This window comes from Madurella fahalii (assembly GCF_045866475.1).
Source record: "Madurella fahalii IFM 68171 DNA, scaffold_1, whole genome shotgun sequence".
In the NCBI taxonomy this organism is placed as follows: Eukaryota; Fungi; Ascomycota; class Sordariomycetes; order Sordariales; genus Madurella; species Madurella fahalii.
In genome coordinates, this window is record NW_027263971.1 from 6332270 (window position 1) to 6352308 (window position 20039).

A 20039-nucleotide genomic window follows, 5' to 3' on the forward strand; every position below is an offset into this window, starting at 1 on the left:
CCCGCAAAGCTCTCTTGCGCGCGCCCGTAATCGTCGGCTCTGGGGAATCAGTAGGAGGAGTGACTGTGGCGGAGCGGATTCGGCCTGTTAACGCCAGGCGTCATGCTCCCGCAAATTGATGACCCGGAGAGTGTGCACTGACAAAGTGGTGCGTGCTGTCGGCTCTGTGGAGGACCCGGAGGCCCACCGGGTTGAAATGAGGCGGAAGCTTGTGGCCTTCTTCGCGGGTTTTTTCTTTTTTTGCTGCAATATATTCATGCGACGTTAGCATATCGGGGTACACACCATATTAGGAATTCTTCTCCAGCTTCTTGCATTATCCTCTGCCCATTGCAACGAGTAAAAACCGACACGAAACGTCTTGATGAATCACGGCAGGACGTTTCTCGACAACACAGATCAGTGTGTACACCCGGGGATCCATCCGGCGGAAAGGATCCATGCAACGGAACTGAGCCCAGCCATGGATGGCCTAGGTCTTTTGCGCCGACCGCCTCCCGCAGGGGTGCTCTGGCCTAACGACTATCCCATTTGAGGAACTAGACAAACAACGAGCTCCCCGATTTGTGCAAGGCACGCTGCAGCGTCAGCTGTTGGGCTGCTGCAAATGCCATTGGCTGGCGTTCTGTACTGTACCCAGCCAGCTGCCGCCCGTCAGAGATGCAGAGCAGCTCGAGGCCATCAACGTTGCGGAATGTCGGCCTCAGTCCAGACAGGTCGCACCGGCAGAGCTTTAGCCTGGCGCATTGGCATCCACGAAGTTTGATGTTGAGCGGAACAAGGTCCGGGACCCAAGCCAGCCTCAGCGGCTCGTCACGCGTCCAAAGCTCCGCTGTCCCTTGCAAATTTGCCAGGATAATTGGAGAAATTTGGCACGGCCCATGGCCCATCAGAGATCGCGGGTCGATATTCAACCCGGTGTGACGAGAGTCCCGGGGGTGGAGGAGGAGGAGGAGGGAGGAAGCTTCGCGTCACACCCCTGGAATATGCGAGCATTAGCGCGTGAAGCTGGCCGGCTTCCGATTGACAGACACAGCTCTTGTGGGCCGGGCAAGGGTCGGACATGGCGGAGGAAAGCTCATTGGACAGCGGGTGGAGGATCCATGGCCAAACAATGGCTGCGAGTGTGAATCTCTGGGTGCTTATTGTCCAATTTTCGCCGGCGAAGCTCGGATGCCGCTCTTGGTCAGAGAGTGTGACTGAGCAGCTTCCTTTTTCCAAATAGTACATGTATACTTACGAGAGGGCGGATACGACTACGGCTTTTTGGTAGCTGGACTTTTGCCCCAAGCTTTCCAGAATGTCTACACGTGTTCTTGTGCCAGGATGGCTGGGTGCCGCACCCTCCAATTTATCCGGGGTTGAAGCCACCCGGCTTCCTGTGTGCGACTTGATAGATCAGATTTCCTGGGGATACCAAGGTGGAGAGCTTCTCGGGAGTCGGGAGGGGTTCTGAGATCTCACGACCGGGTACCGCTGCTCTGGTTTCTTTCAACGGGTTTGTGGTGAGGCCAGCTTCGCCCGCCCCGGGCCAGGGTGTGTCGGCAAAACCCCGAGTCTCGAGCCAGGCCGACAGGGGTGGTGCGAATGGCTTGGCACGCTTGGAAAGATACGTTTTTGTGAGCATGTCGTAACTACGGGTTTCGCCGAGTGATGGTTCTGAGGCCGCGGAGAACGAATATCAGTCACAGGCCGGATGTGAGCCGTACCTTAGCTGTTCTCAAGAGACTTGGGCGGAGCGCTTGAGCACCCGGCGGGTTTGGTGGACGAGGAGCAACGATCATGACCCAGGGGTAGCAGCCGCAAGGCCGAGCAAAACGCTTCACCTTTCACCAAAGGGCGAAAGCAAGGCGGGCCCCCCGAAATAGAAAGCCGATCGCTCATTTCGCGTTTTGGATGCCGGTGTTTCCAAAACTGCGGAACAGCCTGTCGACGTCGTATTCGACCACCCTCTCCGCGGCCGATGGCACCCCGTGGGTAAAGTCCAACCTGCGTTGTCGGAAATTTGGCGCCTATTGACGCGAAACGCTGATGGGGGACCGGGCTGTGATCTTCAAGAAAACGAGCCGGTTCTGTTTGCGTGTCCGGCCCGGTCCAAAGGAGGAAAGCGGCGATCCTTGGGAGCCAAACTACGCATAGCCCGTGCATAACCGTGGCTGCAGTGTTTGCGGTGAAGGAGAGGGCCGAGGTCGCCGTCACGTAACAGTGGTGAGGGCGGTGAAAAAAGAACCTAACAACAAGATTCTAGCTAGGACAGGCCGCTGACCCCGCCTTTTGGGCGGTGGTGGCATGCGTTTGCTTCGACCACGTCAATGATTGGTACTCAATTATTGTTCGCCTCGACCACAACAACTGCGAGTTTGAAGGATCGATGATTGATTGGGGCTTTTGTGTCAGAAGCCGTTTCGAGCTTGGATGCAAGACGCCCCCTCTGTCTTTCTTCCTTCTCTCATCACTCTCTGTCTCTCGCTTTCTCTATGCTCCACGGAACGCACTAGCCACCTGTTCGTTATTCGTAATTGGCGCACCGCTCCCCCAGGAATGGAAATATCTCCCCAAGCCTCGCCGACGAATCAACTGCATCCGGGTTGGTTCCCCAATAAGCGGAGACTGTGCGGTGACGAGGTGCAGCACACCACCTGGCGATCTTATGCACAAACTGGAGGTTCTGTTTTTGAGCTCTCACACTCGGAACACGAACTGAAACTCTGTGGCCGCTATAGTTCACACGACGGTGGCCAGACCGAGCTACTTCCAGGTTGCACACCGCGGAAACAATCCGCCAACCCCCCACCTACTCTGCATCTCAGTTTCTTTTCCTGAAGAGCCACATCATCATTATCATCATCCCGCTTTGGCATGCGCCCTAACCGCCTTCCAGGTTGCATTTGCCTGCGGTTGCCGCGAATTGTGCGCCCCCTGTATTCATCATCCCACCCATCTCCCCGGCCCCTGTACTGTGCCGTGATGGGTGTTCTGCACTTGACCGGGCAGGGGGTGGTGAAGCGGAAATTTAGCACGGAACCGACAGAGTGGTAGGCAAGGAACATTGGCGCTACCTCTGTCGACAAATGCTAGGTCAGGGAATGCACAACAGGACAGCCCTCGATAGGCCAGCATAATCAGACCAAACCCAAGAAGGCGGTAGGCGGTAGGCGTGAGAAATGGCGAATAGCTTTCCGGCCTTTGGCACCCGTGCAAAAAAGAGCGCGGGTGACATGAGGTGGCGGATGGCTCGTCAGGATTGGCGCTGGAACTACAGGAGACACTACGTATACTATCGTCCGGATCCCGTCCCCGGGGAGGGGAAACCCACAAGCTAGAGAAGATCAGGGTCTGATGGGCTCCAATAACCTTGGCCACTTGGAGGATCAAGGCGAGACCAAACAGGATCGAAACATGATGAGACCATGGAATACGTGTTCCCAGCTCGCTTGAACCACCCAGTTTTGATCAGCAAGGGTTTATCATTCTCGGGACAATCAAAGCAAGTAATGAACGGGCCTGAGCAAATCTACTGCTAGCGAACGCCCGAATTTTCGGTGATCGAGGCAGGCAGGTAATGCGCCCGAGCTGCGTGCGCTAGCAGGGGATGCACCAGCCACCTAGCCGCTTCTCACAAAGTACACTACTGCAGATTTACTGCGGATCGTACCCCCCGCCGTCAGGTACTGGATGTACGTCTCACCCTCCAAGAGAGCGTTGAATCTCCCCATGCCAGGCAAGGGGTGTGTGCTCCGTCCCAAACTTTGCCCTCCGAGCCCCCCACCCGTCAATCTGCAACGGCCGACCAAACCTCCATCATCCTTGTCAACTTGCCCACATCCCAGGCGTCCTATGAAGCCAACATCAAAGAGATCATTGTTCATATGGGTTGTTTGCCCGCCAAAACTGGACTTATAATGTATACAATTTCACTGTGTGCATCTCTACCAGGTTAAGGCAACTGTTACTTGATTCACTTTGGCGGCGCGTTTTACAGAGTTACCGGTACTGCCTAGTATCCTCCTCGTCCTGCGCGATATAGGCCGTCAATCGAGCCATTCTGACACAGTGATTTCACGATCCTAGAGGAATGAACAAACTACTCTCGAGGTGAACCGCCCTGTCCGCCGTCTTTGCAACAGGAGCATACCGCAAAGAGCGGGAATATCCAAGTGCCGCTGCTGTGGATTTTGCAGGCTTTCCGATCACTGACTGCCGCCTTCATACTGGGCCCGCAGCACGCAGCTGGCTTAGGCCCTAAGCGCCGAGCGAGTCAGTTAACTGGGTCGGTAGCTATTGTTTCTCGCGTCTCGCCTATAAGGTTTGTTCGTAGCCGTTTCGTGTCTCATGGCCGGCGCTCTTAGGCTGCGCGATAGAATCTCTTGTAGCTTGCGCAACGTCTGCCGACCGCCTAGATCCCAAGCTGCTGGCGCGCCCCTGCTTGATGCCCCTGTTTCCCGCAGCGGACCCTCGATAGTCGATATTGCCATTTCACGTGTCCGCGTGCAGAAGCGTGTCTTTGAGCCGACCCACACAAACCCCTGCACGACCACGTCGCACCAGGAGGAAAAATAAAAGTCAGTCCATCGACTCGCCGATAGCTCCAGGGAAAATTCCAAGAGACTCTGCGTCTTCTTCCACATACAGACCTGCGTGCTTTGGGGAGCAAACAACTGCCTGTCGCGCGCCACAAATCGCATCATTCGCCTACCGATCTGCATTGTCTAATCCGTAAAAATCCGTACGATTTACACGCCATCGAACGCTGACTCGAGGCTGGTTTTGCGCGTCCTATCCGGCATCAATGTTAGTCGATGCCTCTCGTGTGGCCGCCCTTTTGCTCACCTAGTCAAAGACAGAAACTCAGAATATCAATATAAAGGCTTGTTTGTAGGTACCGAAACATTTTTCTACTTTATACCGCACCAGCCCACCCATGTTACCGACGAAGACTCATTCCCGGAGCCTGGGGTCTCGAATGGGTGTGAAGGTTTCCGTGTCCCCGCCCTTCAAGTGGCTCGGTACCTTTGCCCTGTCTCCGCGTGAGCAAGCCATGGGTCTCTGCCGCGCGAACTGGCGCATATCCCGTTCGATAAATCCCCTGAGCCGTCCAACATGGGCGCAGCGCTGTACCCTATTTGAAGGATTTTTTTTTTTCTTATTTTCTCTTTGGCAAAGAAGCAGAGAATTACCCAAAACATCGGACACTCTCTGCTGCTGCAGGCGTTCCTCGACTGCTCCTTCTCTCGTGCCCCTTGGGGCTGTGGCCATTCAACCTGAGACGGTCCATGTGCTGATTTCCTAACTGCCGTGTAACCCAGTGGCTGGCGCGCTTCATCCCGCACTCATCCCTGTTCCTTGCCCGGGATCCCAGCACAAAGCCCCAATCATCCAAACTTTGTTGAAGAACAACCTCTTCAGCGCCCCGTCGATATCCAAGCCCCTTGTCAAGACGTTGTCAATACATTGGTCAATTGGACTAGATCGCGTCTTTTGTCGATTGCTGCCTCCATCGGCATCCATTGTCAGCGACGTGGTCTGCGCAGATAGGCACAGGTGAGCCATGGGCCCGCCTCCCGCCAGCTGCGGCATCCTCGGCGCGATTGTTCGACGGCTGGCGTGGAATGCTTGAGAGTGATTGCTAATCGGTCAACTTTATTTAGGCAGCCGTCGTGCTCCGATACAAAGTGCTAAAAGCCTAGACAAGCCACTCCTCTAGCGTCGCGCCCGTGCTCGATATCGCGCTGGCCCGTCCTCCAGCAACTGTCACAGCGTTTGCCGCATGTCAAGACCGACCCGACTGCGCGGACAAGGTCACTAAGCTAAACGTCGGACTGACCGGTCTGCTTGTCAACGATCTTCCGCGCGCCGTCCCGGTCCATCGGCAGAGCCGTGTCTGTCACTGCGCGACGCGATTGCAGGCGCGTTTGCAATCGCGATCTATTCCTCGGTCTACCACTCTGCCTTAACCCTGTTCGCGTAGTCGCAAAGAAGGTGCGTGCGCTCGAGTTCGGCTCAATCATCATTTCCCTGTCACTACCCATCCGGCTGGCAAATCAGCGGGCGACTTCCCGCGCATACTCGGGAATTGTACAAGGGTGTCGTGTCACTGCCAGTGCGATCCCGTATTCAATTTCGGCAGTGTTCCACCCTAGTCCTGCTTCTGGTATCGCATGAAGTGGCTGGAAATTCCAACATTGCTACTTGGTGCTGGTGCAGCACCTTTCTTGTCAAATTCTCCAAGCGATATTGCAGACGCTGACATTTCGCGACTTCGAATTCCACCAGACTACGATACCCTTTTTGCGCTCCGGCATCCAGGTTCTCCAACGTCCCGGGATATCGCGTTCCGGCACCGCCATCTGCTGCTGAGAGCCGAACCGCTAGGGAGCGACCGAGCGAGCGGCAAATCAATAGGCCACGCGCCGACCCGCGTCCCCAGCCAGAACATCACTCAGGCGCCATTGGAACCGCCGGACGGAGTATATCTGTGAGTTGTTATTGTCGCATCTGATTCAAGACCCGGAACGCGTCGACGCAAAGGCGGCCGCTGGACGTGTCGCGTTGGGAGCGCACAGATCCAAGTGGAAACCTGGTTTTCTGGTTGCACTCGCGACGAAAACCTTGAAGGCGATCTGCGAGAGCAGCTTTTGGTGTCCCACGGTCCACAGGTCGCAGTCCACAACCGAGGCCCCCCCGCCCAACAATCTCCCACAGCACGCCCGTCGTTGGAATATTTTGCACTGACAAGCCTCATGCAATCGCAGGAACAGCGCGTCGGTCGAGGTCACTCTCTACTAATGGGACTGACAATGGCTCAACACCGGCAGGCTCCCCGCCATTTCAAGGAAGAGCCCGGTCATGACTCGGTGAGTGTCCACATTTTGCGTTTTCTCTCTTTCGCTGCAATAATCCACCTGTCACCGGCATTGCCGCATCATGGTCAAGTGTCAGGCCATTTAAATGTCAAGCGACTCGCCCTTGCGGTAGTGCCACGGGGCCTGTCAATTCAAACGGCTGTGTACTCGTACCGCTTGCTCGGATCAAGTTTATCTCGGCGGGTGTACGACAAGGGCATCAAGGGCATCAAGGGCCAAGAGAAAACAAACAACCAAAAGAGCACCATGCGCTTTCCAACGCCTATAATTTCTTGTTCCATGACCCCGGCCAGGTTCGCAATTGTTCCAGAAAACGGCATGCCTGTCGCAAGCTCTGCCCGGGGGTGATGCGTGGCCGGGGACGGTGGGAATTACAGGGGGGCCCCTCTTGTTTCACCAGCAGCCAGGGCTCCGGTAATATGCGACCAGGGGGGATTGTGCCAGGGGGTATGCAGCGCGCTGCCGCTCTGAGCGGTATGCGCTGCACCACCAAGGATTGAGCATAATGTTTGGCTCAAGTGCGCAGCTAACCCCCATGCTGCGCTGCGGGAAAGCCCACAAGCCACCAAGTGACGCCTAGCCAAAGTTGGCGGCGGACGGCTGCAGAACACATCATCAAGAAACTGGCAATGCTATCGAAGCGGTCGCACCCGCAGCCCAAGCTTCGCGCTCGTTCACCAGACAGCCACTACGGCGCGGCTAGCCCAATAGCGCGCCAGTCAGCAGGGCCCCGGTCTGGCGGACCCGGGCAATGCATGGCTGCTCATGCGGGCGGGCAGAGATGGTCAACTGCGAAGCGGTTGGGGAAACACACTTGCCTTCCACCCCACGCGCCGCCCCTACCACCCTCCCCCACCCCATCAACAAACTGTTGACAAGGATGGGGAAAACGATCCAACGATCGGGTTCCCTGTCCTCCCGTTCCCGCACAACGGTCTCTCGACATGGAAGAGTCAGTTGTGGACGCGCTGACGACACTCGTGCGACGGTCATGCCATGTCGAGGATACATGGAGCACTGCGGTGCTTGGCGTTCTAGAGTCAGTCGTACCGTTAGCGAGTGGAGCTCTGGAGACGACACACCGCTGCTGCGGAGCTGTCACGGCTGTTAGCTGTGTGGCCAGCGCGCTCTTTTGTCACTTTTGCTCCTGCGGGGTCCACCAGTCGCAAGTTTTGTCGGAAGCATGACCTCGTGCCCGTCTCATCTTGTCTTTGGACTGCCCGCCGCAAAACTCGCCGCCGCTGCAAGTTGCCATCCCAAATTTGTCATCAGCAATGGCTGAGCGGCAAATAACACCATACGGCCTCGTTCTTCGCCCTCCTACTTCCCGCGGCCTCCCATCGTTGAACCTACTGTTTCAAGCGACGCAGTCGGGAAAGATGCAATGGAAGCCAACGCCCGGGGGAGGGATGCGAGTGGGACTGGGAGCCACATTTGGGGACTGCAGCCAAGGCAGGGATTGGTGTGGCAGTCGATTGAGGACCCGCTCTCCCACTCACCGCCCCTTGTCCCTTGTCCGAGAGAGCGCAGAGGACAGCAGCAGAGCGGCGGCGGCCTGTCAGGGAAACATCCAGAGGGCTTGCCTTTTCAGTGGCTAGCCCCGGGTGGCCATCCCTCGTTGGGCAATGGTCGTGTTACTCGGCTCTGGGGCCATGCCGCCATTGGCCATTTCATCTAAAATGCACTCGCCCCCCTGTTCCTCGTTTCCCCCATACCCTTGTCCCACCGTCATCCTTGGCGCATCTTTCCACAGACACCCACACCTTGGCAATTTTTCTCATCTCGCTGAGGAGACCGGGCTTGTTTCTCGGTGTTCACTTGGTCGACCAGCCTGAAGAGGCGTCGTCGGAGTCTTCACCCCCCCCCCTTCCCTTCCCCTTCCCCAGCCAGCCTATATCAGACACTACTAGGCATTATCATCCCCTGCCCAGCCTCCCGGCATCGTTATCTGTCTCTGCTCTTACCACTGAGCAACCCCCCCTGGTCTCCTACATAATCCGCCATCCCCACAATAGCGAACTTTCTTACCCTTATTTTCATCCGTCTTGGTCAGGATTAATCCTGTCACTCCCGCGCCCCTCGCCCCAACACTGCATATTCGGTTAGTGGCCCTGTTTCTTCGCGCAATTAGCAGTACCACAGCACCACGCGGCCGCCGAGAAGGGGAGAGAAACCCAAGTGGGAGTCTCGAAACCTCGGGAGAGGATTCCGAGCCCTTCTCTGCTCCACTCGGTGGGTAGCATTGCCTCCCTGGCTCCTTCGCAGTCGGTTTGGATGCCGGGAGGAAGTGGCCTTGTCCTACAAAATCCCACCCCAAATCCCCGAGACTAGGCCACCTCAACCGTGGATCCCTCGCCTTTTTTTCAGGGGACCGACATAACTTCCCGGCTGCCCAGTCCTTGCAACGCGGTCCGCAGAGGAAAAAAAAAAAAGCACAACATTCCCAGACGCGTCCGATACACTCGAGAACACCACATGGTTTTTGTCTCGAAAGGAACCCTGTACCGTGAGGACTAATGGTTGTCTCCTCTATGCAGCATCACACCCACCATCAACAGCAGGGTCCTCTTCCCCCTCATCTGCAACATTCTCGACCCTCGAGCATTGTTCATCAGCCGCATCATAGCCAGACCCCGGCGCAGCAGCAGCAGCAGCAGCAGCAGTCGCAGCAGCCGCAGCACTCGGGCGCGTACCCGCCGGGACACTCGGTCTATCAGCAGCAGAGCCAGGCGAGCAACTCGCAAGATCACGGGTTGCCCTACTACGCGCATCCGAGTCCCTACAGCACGCCAGGCGCAACAAGCGGATATACGTCCGCAGGTATGTATTGAGTCCGTTTTATTCCCAGTCTTTGCAGGGCGAGGGATGGGCTGACGTGCACGCGTAGACACCGGAGACATGATGGCTGCCACAATGCCGAGGCCTTACGCGCCAGTGTCATATCATACGCCCCAGTCAAACTCACCCGCATCGGTGGCGTCTCCTTCAGGCCATGATCAGCAAAGGAACATCTACGGACAACCTCCCTCTCAATTACACCAACAGCCCATGTATTATGGAGCCCCTCAACAGCAATACTCTTCCATGCCGGCGACGGCTGCGCAGTCTCCCTATCAGCATGCGCAACAACAGCACCAGCCCATAGGCTCGCAGACGAGCATGATGATGTCTCACACGCCCCCTCAGCACCAAATTGGTCAGCATGCGCCGCAGCATTCTCAGTCGGGGATGACGGTCAGCCCGCGCCCAGATAAGATTGAGACACATAGCCTGAACCACCGGATATCGGGGACTTCTGCGCCCGTCGCGCTCGGCAGCGCGTCATCAACTAGCCCTCAGAATGGTGCGCCGCTGTCGACGCCGACAGGCTCTGCATCGGGAGTGAACCCAAATGCCGCCCCGGGCCCGATCCCGGCCACTACGCCCTTGGTGGTGCGGCAGGACACGAACGGTGTGCAGTGGATTGCGTTCGAGTACTCGCGGGATCGCGTCAAGATGGAATACACGATTCGGTGTGACGTCGAGTCGGTGAACCAGGACGAGCTATCGGCCGAGTTTAAGACGGAGAACTGCGTGTATCCGCGCGCGTGCTGTCCCAAAGACCAGTACCGCGGTAACCGGCTGCAGTACGAGACGGAGTGCAACACAGTGGGGTGGGCGCTCGCCCAGCTGAACCCTCCGCTCCGGGGCAAGAGAGGTCTGATTCAACGGGCTGTAGACAGCTGGCGGAACAGCAACCAGGACCCCCGGCTGAGGAGCCGCCGCGTCCGCCGGATGGCCAAGATGAACTACCGCAACAACAAAACGGGGTCAACCACCCCGCATGCTACCCACATGGCGGGTGCCCCTGGTTCTGCCTCAACGGGCATGACGACTCCGACGGCCATGGGCCCCGGTGGCAGCGGCGCTGCCATTGGCAAGCCCGGGATGAACAGCATGGCTTCGCAGATGCACCACCACCACGCTCAACAGGACGGAAGTGCTCAGGGAGGAGACGAAGTCGGTATGTTTCACCAGATGGCCTAAAGCGCGCGCGTTGTTGTGATTAAGTGTGATACCTCTTCAAACCGCCTGTTTACATGCGCCCGCCATTTTTTCTCTTTTTCATATCTCTTTTTTCCTCCTGTTTTTGGTTGTTGTGTTTGGATTCTTGGGAAATACTCGCTTCGTCGTCCCCTTCTTAACTGTTATATACCGGCTCGCGACCATCGACTTCGAGAGCAACTCTCACCTGGGCGACAAACAGGCATCCTGGTACAAAAGAAAGATCTGTACATTACAATAGTCGCGTTTGCTGTTAGTCTGTTTTGCTGGTTTTCGGTCGTCGTTCAGTCGTCTGGCTGCTGGCAAACTGCTTTGCATTGGCATTCTTGCTCTGCATCGCACACACTCATCAGCATCGCTCATCACATACCAACCAGCACCTTCATCTTCATCTTCATCACCACCATCTGCATCAGACCCGAGAAAAAAACCGGGCGAGTGTCTCTGACAGGAGCCTGACTGAGATCATGGCAACCTCGAGATGCATATCATCAACTGTTGTATCTCGAGTTTTTGCTGCGTCGTTTTGGAGATTCTGCGAGTTGCTTTTTGCTCTTGCTGCGCTGTCTCAGTTTGGGAGCATCACACTATATGATCCGACGCGCGTTGTTGCAACATGAGGCCGGGAAAATCCCTGGACTCGATGAAACCCTGGTCTGAGCTAAGGATCGCCAAGCTAACCACTTCTGATCTTGTAGGGGACGGGGAGTACATAGATGACCAACACCATCACCACCATCAGCCCCCCGCACAGCAGGGCTCAGACGGACGTCCCGTGCAAATATTCACCGGCTACGGCTCATACAGCGGCGCACCGCACGGCTCCTCGGCCGCGATGCCCTCAATACATGAGAGCCTCAACGGCTCCCCCCATGGCAGCGGCGCGATCCCCGCCCGCCGGCCAACCCCTGCCCGTATCTCTTCGCACAATGACGGGCCCGAGGACCTGTTTCCTGACATCCCCGAGGCCAAGAAGCGCAAGTTCATCCTCGTTGAGGACAGCGATCGCCAGAGCAGGCTGAGGGTGCGCGTCACACTCGACGGCGTTGACACGCGCGAGATTCCAGACAGTTTCAGGAAGAGCAGCAGTGTGTATCCACGCTCATATTTCCCTCGCGAGATGCAGTCACCGCCGCCGAGCGCGACGGGCAGCAAGTTCTTTACGGGTGATGCGAGCGACGCTGCCGAGGACGACGGGACGACGGATACGGAGGGGAGAAGGCCGGGGCGTGGCAGCAGACGGGGACGGACTATGGTCAAGGTGCCGATGGGCGAAGGCCAGGAGGGCGAGGTGGCGATCCCCAGGACGAGAAAGATGTTTAGGGGGAAGGAGGTCAGATTGAATGATTTGGGGTATAGGATGGCGTGGTTGCAGAGTAGGGTGTTCGCGGGGCGAACCGTCTTTCTGCAGAGGGCTTGTGAGTCTTTGCGTCCTCCGTCTCCTTTTTTCTTCCGACAGCCGTTTTGGGTTGTCAAGGGTCACTGACTGACGTTGCGCGCAGTGGACTGCTACAGGAACAAGACGCGGAGCGCCATGGAATCGGTCATGCAGGATGTCAAGCTGGCGGCGCCGCACTACGAGACGCGCGTCGGGAAGCGCAAGTGGAACGAGAGGATGCGCGGTATGGAGAAGGAGGAGGAGTCATGATGAGGGGATGGAGAGAGTGGCGGTGATGACGATGACGATGACGCATGGCGGAGAGCACCGCACGATACACGATTTGTTTGGGAGGGCATTTGAAATTTGGTGCTTATTAGACTCGGTGGGAACTTCTTGCTACGGCAAGATGCTGGCTGGGCCTTGGTATGCTTACTGAGATCTGCCCAATCATGGGATGCACCGCGGCCAAAAGGAAAAAAAATAAGGTTGTCGTGGGCATAGAGTGTCTGGCGCCGGCAGGCATCTCACGACCGGTACATCTGACGGCGGCAATAGTGTATTTTTACTAAAATACTTAGTGCATGTATGGGGGGGTGTGTTAAGGGGGTTGTTTGAGTACATTGGTTGGTGGTGTGGTGTCGTGTGACAAAAGTTGTTCAAAGATAAAATATACGCAAATATGAACGACGGCATCAAAAGAAAGCCAGTACCTACCGGCCTCATGGGAGGTGAAGGAGGAATGTGTGTGGTGCTGTGGTGTCCGTGCCTTGCGTGCGCTGACCCATTTGCCAAAAGTGAGGATTTAAGGGGGTTTGATGAGATAAGAGTATCGGCTGAATCAGCGCTGAAAAGAAAACTTGCTTAGCCGTGAACGTCTCCGTCGTGATAGTTGAAAATCTTGACATCTTTTCCATAATTGGCAATAGCTGATACGATGCCAGCCGACTGGGCATCATCGACGGTGCTGTTTCTAGTGCTGGGCATCGATGCCACGGCGTGGCATGAGAGAGCCGCCCCCCACCCCTACCCAACCAACTCGCCCATCACTCCCCGTTCAACCACCTCACGAACGCTGCAGGGTCGGCCGCGTTTTCCCTATCGTAGAGTCAGCCATGTGGTCTCCTTTCATGGACGCTTCAAGGTGAAGCGATCCAAGTCCTTGAACTCGTGAAATTGGATAAGGACCCCCTAGTGGAGTAACACAACCGCAAGGGTTCGACCGGCTGCAGCTCCCTGTTGTATAAGTGACAGATGTGACCTGGGCCAGCAGTCTGCTTCCTTGCTATCTCTCGAGCAAGCTCACCCCACCCGAACGGTTGATGAGAACATCCACCACCACCCCATTTTGGGGCAACCACTTAGGAGTCGAGCGCAGGCACCAAAACCCGAAACAGAAAACAGAAGAAAGGAGAAGATACTCACCAATGCTCAACCGCCCGCCCCTCTTCATCAAACTTCCACACCCCGCAAAACCGCATCGCGATCTTCCCCTTGGGCTTCCGCCTCTCCCTTCCCTCCCCCTCCCCATTATCAGCAGCAGCAGCAGCATCGTTCTTGTCGTCGTCGTCGTCGTTGTCCTCCCTCCCAGCCCTCAAAACCCCCATCACACACCCAAACACCTCATTCGCAGCGATACTCTCCACCTCCATGACCAGCGTCCCCCCCGTGGCCGCCACGAGCGCCTCCTCGTAGGCTTGGACGGCGGCGATGCCGCGGACGGGGGGCCGCGGCGGGTTGGTGAGGTCCCGGTCGGCGGGGTGCAGGATAACGTGCGGCGAGGAGATCTGGGAGATGCGGGTTACGTCGGCGTAGAGGTAGATGAGGCGGGCGGTGGTATTGGGGAAGTTCATCGGGGGGTTCGGGTGGCTGTGGGAGGGTTTGGTTTGGGTGGTAGGGGTGGTAAGGGTGGTTTCGCATGCGGAGGGGGACATTGTGGTGTTGCCGATAGCTAGTATGGAGCTGTGGGCTTGTGGTTACTTGAAGGGGTTGGTTATGGGTGTGATGATGAGCGGTTGGGTTACCGAGTGGGTTAGTTTGTGGATGGTAGGTGCAGGGAGTCTAAGTAGTACTGAGTAGTAGCTAGGGTTTCTGAGTGAGTCAGTGAGTGAGCGGATTCTGATTATTCTCGGGGAGACGGCTGGTATATATATATATCCTGATAATGGGATAAGGTCAGAGTGTAGGGTCGGGCTTCAGGATGGTGGTCCGGTGGATAAGTATCAACGGCTTTCGTCGCGGGGTGTATGGTCCGGACGTCCGGTGGGTAGCACATGAGAACGATTGACTGGCGAAGCCACGCAAGGCCACCTACTCAGCCGCCGGTTTATGGTTTGGTGAGTTGGTTATTCTCGGTTGTCTGGACTCAGCGCGCCAGTTCACACCTGGCAGCTGATGACTAGGCTGCTCGATGGCTAGATGGGCCGAGAAGCCATCCCATTTCCGGCTTGGTTAGCCTCGAGGAGTTGCAAGGGGAATCAAGATTGGTGGTCATTACTTATGATATTACTTCACATACGAGGCCCCTCTATCACCGATTAAGTAGTGCGAGGGTGTCAGGTGGTCTTCAAGAGGAATTCCCAGGAAGGCCAGAGGCGTAAAAGGATTAGACTAAAGAACGGCACAGTGCGCACAGCCCCAAAGATTCAAGCCTTCCATGTCATAATAAAATATTTGCAGCTTAAATTTATATCACGAGTCTCGCAAAACATACGTAATGGCCTGTCATGTAAGAGATTAGGACGGCTCAAACCCTCATGCCCTTCTACGGTCGATAATGCCTTAGATCGGCAACCGTCAATTCTTGACGGCTTTGCCAAACAAATTAGGTTGTACAGAATTCTGTTGCGGAAAGGCCTGATGTCTTTGCCTATAGAATCGCGGTCTTTCGATGGCTACCCCTGCACCTAAGGGGGATAATACTGAGGCAGCTAGCCCGTACTAGCAGTAAGCAAATCTAAGAACAAAGCACAGCTCGAGTTCATTTTCTGTAACTGAGGCACATATTTGGCCATACTTGTAACTCTTCCGGGGGTTGGGGGTTACGAGTATGGCAGCTGACAATCCGTCGTTGATCACGAGGCGCCGAACTCGGACTTTTGCCCCTGCGAGAAAGCGGCCGCCCGAGTGTAGGCAAACTACCTGAGGTACTAGTAACTAAAAAATAGGAATGGGCGCTCCTTCGGTATTGTTCCAAGAACTTGGAATTGGACATTTCGACAGATAATCGCTCAATACACGTGGTGGACATGCTGACATTGTGTGACATGGTGCCGTCTGGATTGTTGCCGTCCGAGCCCTTCCCGAGAGCGAATCTACCAGCGGTTACACAACACGAGGTGTTTCTCGGTTATTCCGACCACTTCGTTCCGATTACGGGAGTCCACCCGTCAAACCTAAGCCTTACGAATGGTGTATTGTGTCATCACTAGTATCATGACATCGCCGATGCACGCTCCGTACCCCCGATCTCGACAGCACTAATGCAAATCATTCCACCACTCAACCAAGAAGGCGGGAGCCATAGCCGTGACGCCGCCCGTAGTCAGCGCCACAAGCTTGCTGGTTTACAGAACTACAAGTCAGCCGCATAAAATAAGCTTATCCCACCATACTAGTAATCAAGAAAGAACAAATCACCTGACCGCCACATGATTACGCCGCCCGTTCCCACATGGCGGTGCCTACCTCAGCTACTAGAATAGCTGTCTGCTGCTTACGTACGGCTAGTACTTGTGCTGCACTGCCTGTATCACAGAGTCCGCTCCACACCAACCTAAGACAAGGAAAGGAGGCGGCATTTCCGACATTTATCTTTTCCTCCAACACCACCCGAAACCGACATGTCAACCACCAGATTACCTAAGCAAACCCTCACAGGAACTCCCCCCTGCCCTCAACCTACGTAGAATAAGAGCGCGCTTATGTGTGTGTGCGTATGTGTTTCTGTACTGCGGAGAGTCGTCTCAAAACCCCCTTTTCCCACGAGGGGCTCAAAGCCGGAGCTCGTCGGTACGATCAGTATTCCCATGTTAAACCCTGGCCGACGCTCGGCCCGCACCCCGTTCGTTTCACGTTTCGTCTGCCGCCGGGGGAGTTGACTCCCGAGCGAGCAAAGCGGTGCAACAGCAGCCAGCCGTGACAAATTGCCAAACATCCTAAACGGGAGGGGTAAACGGGGGTATGAGACACGCCACGGTATGGACATCGGACGGACGACACACGATCCGAATCGCAGCCGTTGCCTTTGCCCGCCCGCCGGGATGTCCACCTCTCCGCACTTACACTACTATCTCAATTATGGTGCAGAGTAAGGTAAGCTTAACCGGTCCCAGACCGGGCGGAATCGATTGCGGCCCTCTCTCTCTATGTCCACTACCTACTACTGACTACCTTTACTTGTCATGTCTTTCTCCCTCCTCGTCTCTCTCGTGGGTAGTCACGCATTACTCGTGTGCGATGCAGTGATGTCCAAATAAGTAATAAAAATGTCATAACATCGCCCATTCGATACTTATCGAGACTGACAGACCAGACCAAGAGAGAGAGAGAGAGAGAGAGAGAGAGCTAGAAATAGGAAAATAAAGGAGATAGATATCCGAGAAACAACGACCGAGAGCGTCTTCCAATTCTTTTCTAAAAAAAATAAAAAAAAAAAAAGGATATGTGAAAGACTCTTTCCTCTTCATCACCCACTCAGGCTCAACCTCCCAAACAGCATCATCAACAAAAATCAACGCCTGCCAGCCCACCGACGAAGACCACCAACATCAACAACCCCACAACCACATTAACCTAGGCGTAAAAAAAAAATTGGGATAGAAAAGAATATGGTACACACTCCCTTCCGTTGTGGAACCAAAAACCACCAGCGCCGGCCCAGCGCAGCCCAGCCTAAGCCGACATGGGCCCCCGGGGAGCCCCGGCATCGGGCGCAGAACACGTGGGAAACGAGGGTATCAAGCACTCCCAAGGAAACATATCTGTCATCCAACGATACCAAAAAGGGCTTGGAATCAAAAGCAGGGTTCGCGCCCCGTCTCTTCCTTATTTTTAAGCCGGCGTGAGAAGTAGTCGGCTCCGCACAACAGAGCGGCGCTGTGCCTCGGAAGGCAAAGGTCGGAGGTGAGGGGAGGGGGTGGCACATGGGGTGAAGGGGGGGGCCCCCGAAACAAAAAGAGGTCGAGTTTAAGACCGTTTAAGCGGCGGCCCGGCACGCGGCTTCTTGCTGGTTGCAGTCGCCGACCGACAGGCCCTGGGCTTGGCCCGAATTGACAGCGTTTGCGCACGCGTTGTTCTGAATGGCGCAAGCACGCTGGACGGCGGCCTCACGGCTGGCGAAGGTGCTGCCGTTGACCGAGAAGGGGCGAGCAGCGTCACCGGTCTCTTCTACTGCCGGGGCGGCAATACCAGCAATGGCGGCGCCGGCATTTCCGTTGTTATTGCCGCCGGCGTTGGCGTTCTGCTGCTGGCCGTTGTTCTTGCCCTGACCATTGTTCTTGCCCTGGCCATTGTTCTGTTTACCGCCCCCGCCGTTTCCGCCCTGACCCTGGTTGTTGTTGCCGCCCTGGTTGTTGTTGTTCCCGTCCTGGCCCTGGTTGTTGTTTCCATCCTGGCCTTGGTTGTTGTTGTTGTTGTTGTTTCCATCCTGGCCTTGGTTATTGTCATTGTTGTTCCCGTCCTGGCCCTGGTTGTTGTTTCCATCCTGGCCTTGGTTATTGTCATTGTTGTTCCCGTCCTGGCCCTGGTTGTTGTTTCCATCCTGGCCTTGGTTGTTGTCATTGTCGTTTCCATCCTGGCCCTGGTTGTTGTTTCCACCCTGGCCTTGGTTGTTGTTGCCGCCCTGGTTGTTGTTGTTCCCATCCTGGCCCTGGTTGTTGTTGTTGCCACCCTGGTTATTGTTGTTGCCGCCCTGGTTGTTGTTGTTGCCGTTGTTGCCGCCGTTGTTGCCGCCGCCATTACCGCAGGCACCGCCTATGCTAAAGTAACGGCAATCTTCTTGAGACCCACGCTGGGCGACAGGCATCAGGACGGGCTGATGGTTGGACGCGCTCGACATGGTGCAGACACGGTAGCAACCCGCGGGGAGGCCGCCAGTCACCTCGGTAGAGAGCCCGCCCTGGCCGTTTCCGGCATCGTTGATGCCCTTGAAGAAGGCAAACTGGTTGGGGTCAAGGGGCGTGGTTGGGTTCAGCGTGTTGCCGGTGTCCTGGACCGTGACATGAGTGTGGCCAATGATCTGGCCGGCTCCGTTGAGGTCCTGAGGGGCCGAATAGTACGTGCTCGTGGCGTTGGTGAAGGAACCGAGCTGCATGTTCGCGATCTGGAGCTCAATGGTAAAGGTAGTGAGCTCCTCAAGGTCGTCAAAGTTCTGGGGGTTGGTGATGACGGTGGAGACCATCCTGTTGACGGACGGGATCTTGCCCATGGCTGCTCACGATTAGCATGGAATCAGGCATCGGTTGGGATGGAGCTACGTACGGATGCCGTTGCAGGAACCATCCCGGTTCTGGAGACCGTTGGTCAGGGTCTCGCCAGAGCAGAAGTTGATGAAGTTGGCATTGTCACTGGAGATGCGGTTAGCGCGCACAAGTCATTGGTCTCCAGAGGGCTTGTCGAACGTACGTGGCAGACTCGACTTGGCCGTCGGCGGCGCCGTTGCCATTCTGGCCGGTGGACTGGGAACCGGTCTGGATGGCGTTGGCAGCAAGGCAAGTCTCGGTGGCACCGTTGTTATTGCCGCCCTGGTTGTTGTTGTTGTTGCCACCCTGGTTGTTGTTGTTGTTGCCACCCTGGTTGTTGTTGTTGCCGCCCTGGTTGTTGTTGTTGCCGCCCTGGTTGTTGTTGTTGCCGCCCTGGTTGTTGTTGTTACCGCCCTGGTTGTTGTTGTTACCGCCCTGGTTGTTGTTATTGCCACCCTGGTTGTTGTTGTTGCCGCCCTGATTGTTGCCGCCCTGGTTGTTGTTGCCGCCACCCTGGCCACCATTGAACTTTCCGCCGCCGAACCCTCCGCCGAAACCTCCACCGAACTTTCCGCCGAACTTTCCATTCTGTCGTCGCTCCAGCTCAATGGGCGACCGGTACTGATGGATCGAGGCCGCCTCGGCAACCATGGTCAGACCCAAAAGGGCCGCCACGGCAGTCTTCATCATCATGCTGGGCAGATGTATTTTTCTTTTTTTTCCGAGCGACGGGTCGTCGAGAAGGAATCAAGCTCCTCGGGAGCTGAGTGGCGAATCGAGTAAAAGAGATGGTTCCAGACCGTCAGAAACAATAATACTTGTCGAAAAGGAGTGGTTGACGACAACTGGTGTCGACAATCAAGGGATAAGGTATGTACAACAGTAGGTACAACCCACGTCAGAAAGGAACGAACGAAAGGGAGGGAAAGAAAAGAAGTCGACACACTACCGCCGCACAGAGCAAGAATGGGACATGGTCTGAAAAGGGAGGGCAGGACGGGTCGTGGTGAGGTCCCGAGGAGCTGTTATAAAGACTAGCTCGCTCAGCCAAAAGCTGCGACGGCGATCCGACGATGCCGCCAAGAGTTCGTTTCTTATGTCCCGGCAAGCCAAGCAGTTTCGACTGCCCGCCCCCCGCGAAAACCCCCGTCAAGGGACGGCGCCGCCAAGCTTTCTGCGACCAGGAACCCAGACAGCATGGCGAGCAGGTGTCTGCCGAGTTCAAGGTAGGCCAAGGTTGCGCGGCTCCACGCTTCCAAAACGCGATGGCGCGTGGAGGATGGCCAGACAAGG

At 56.0% G+C, this 20039-nt stretch overlaps 3 protein-coding genes across 3 annotated transcripts; 1 reads left to right on the forward strand and 2 right to left on the reverse strand.

Annotated features, from left to right (window-relative positions):
* Positions 1–9379: 9379 nt before the first annotated feature.
* Positions 9380–12555, forward strand: MFIFM68171_01926 (uncharacterized protein; the record flags this gene model as incomplete). The annotated part of the gene is made up of 4 exons (XM_071057348.1): positions 9380–9683; positions 9751–10866; positions 11606–12325; positions 12410–12555. The coding sequence occupies 4 exons, from the start codon at positions 9380–9382 to the stop codon at positions 12553–12555; spliced, it is 2286 nt and encodes a 761-aa protein (XP_070913449.1).
* A 594-nt stretch (positions 12556–13149) lies between these two features.
* Positions 13150–14219, reverse strand: MFIFM68171_01927 (uncharacterized protein; the record flags this gene model as incomplete). The annotated part of the gene is made up of 2 exons (XM_071057349.1): positions 13150–13264; positions 13711–14219. The coding sequence occupies 2 exons, from the start codon at positions 14217–14219 to the stop codon at positions 13150–13152; spliced, it is 624 nt and encodes a 207-aa protein (XP_070913450.1).
* A 3263-nt stretch (positions 14220–17482) lies between these two features.
* On the reverse strand, positions 17483–19439 carry MFIFM68171_01928 (uncharacterized protein; the record flags this gene model as incomplete). The annotated part of the gene is made up of 3 exons (XM_071057350.1): positions 17483–18714; positions 18766–18851; positions 18910–19439. The coding sequence occupies 3 exons, from the start codon at positions 19437–19439 to the stop codon at positions 17483–17485; spliced, it is 1848 nt and encodes a 615-aa protein (XP_070913451.1).
* Between the last annotated feature and the right edge of the window lie 600 nt (positions 19440–20039).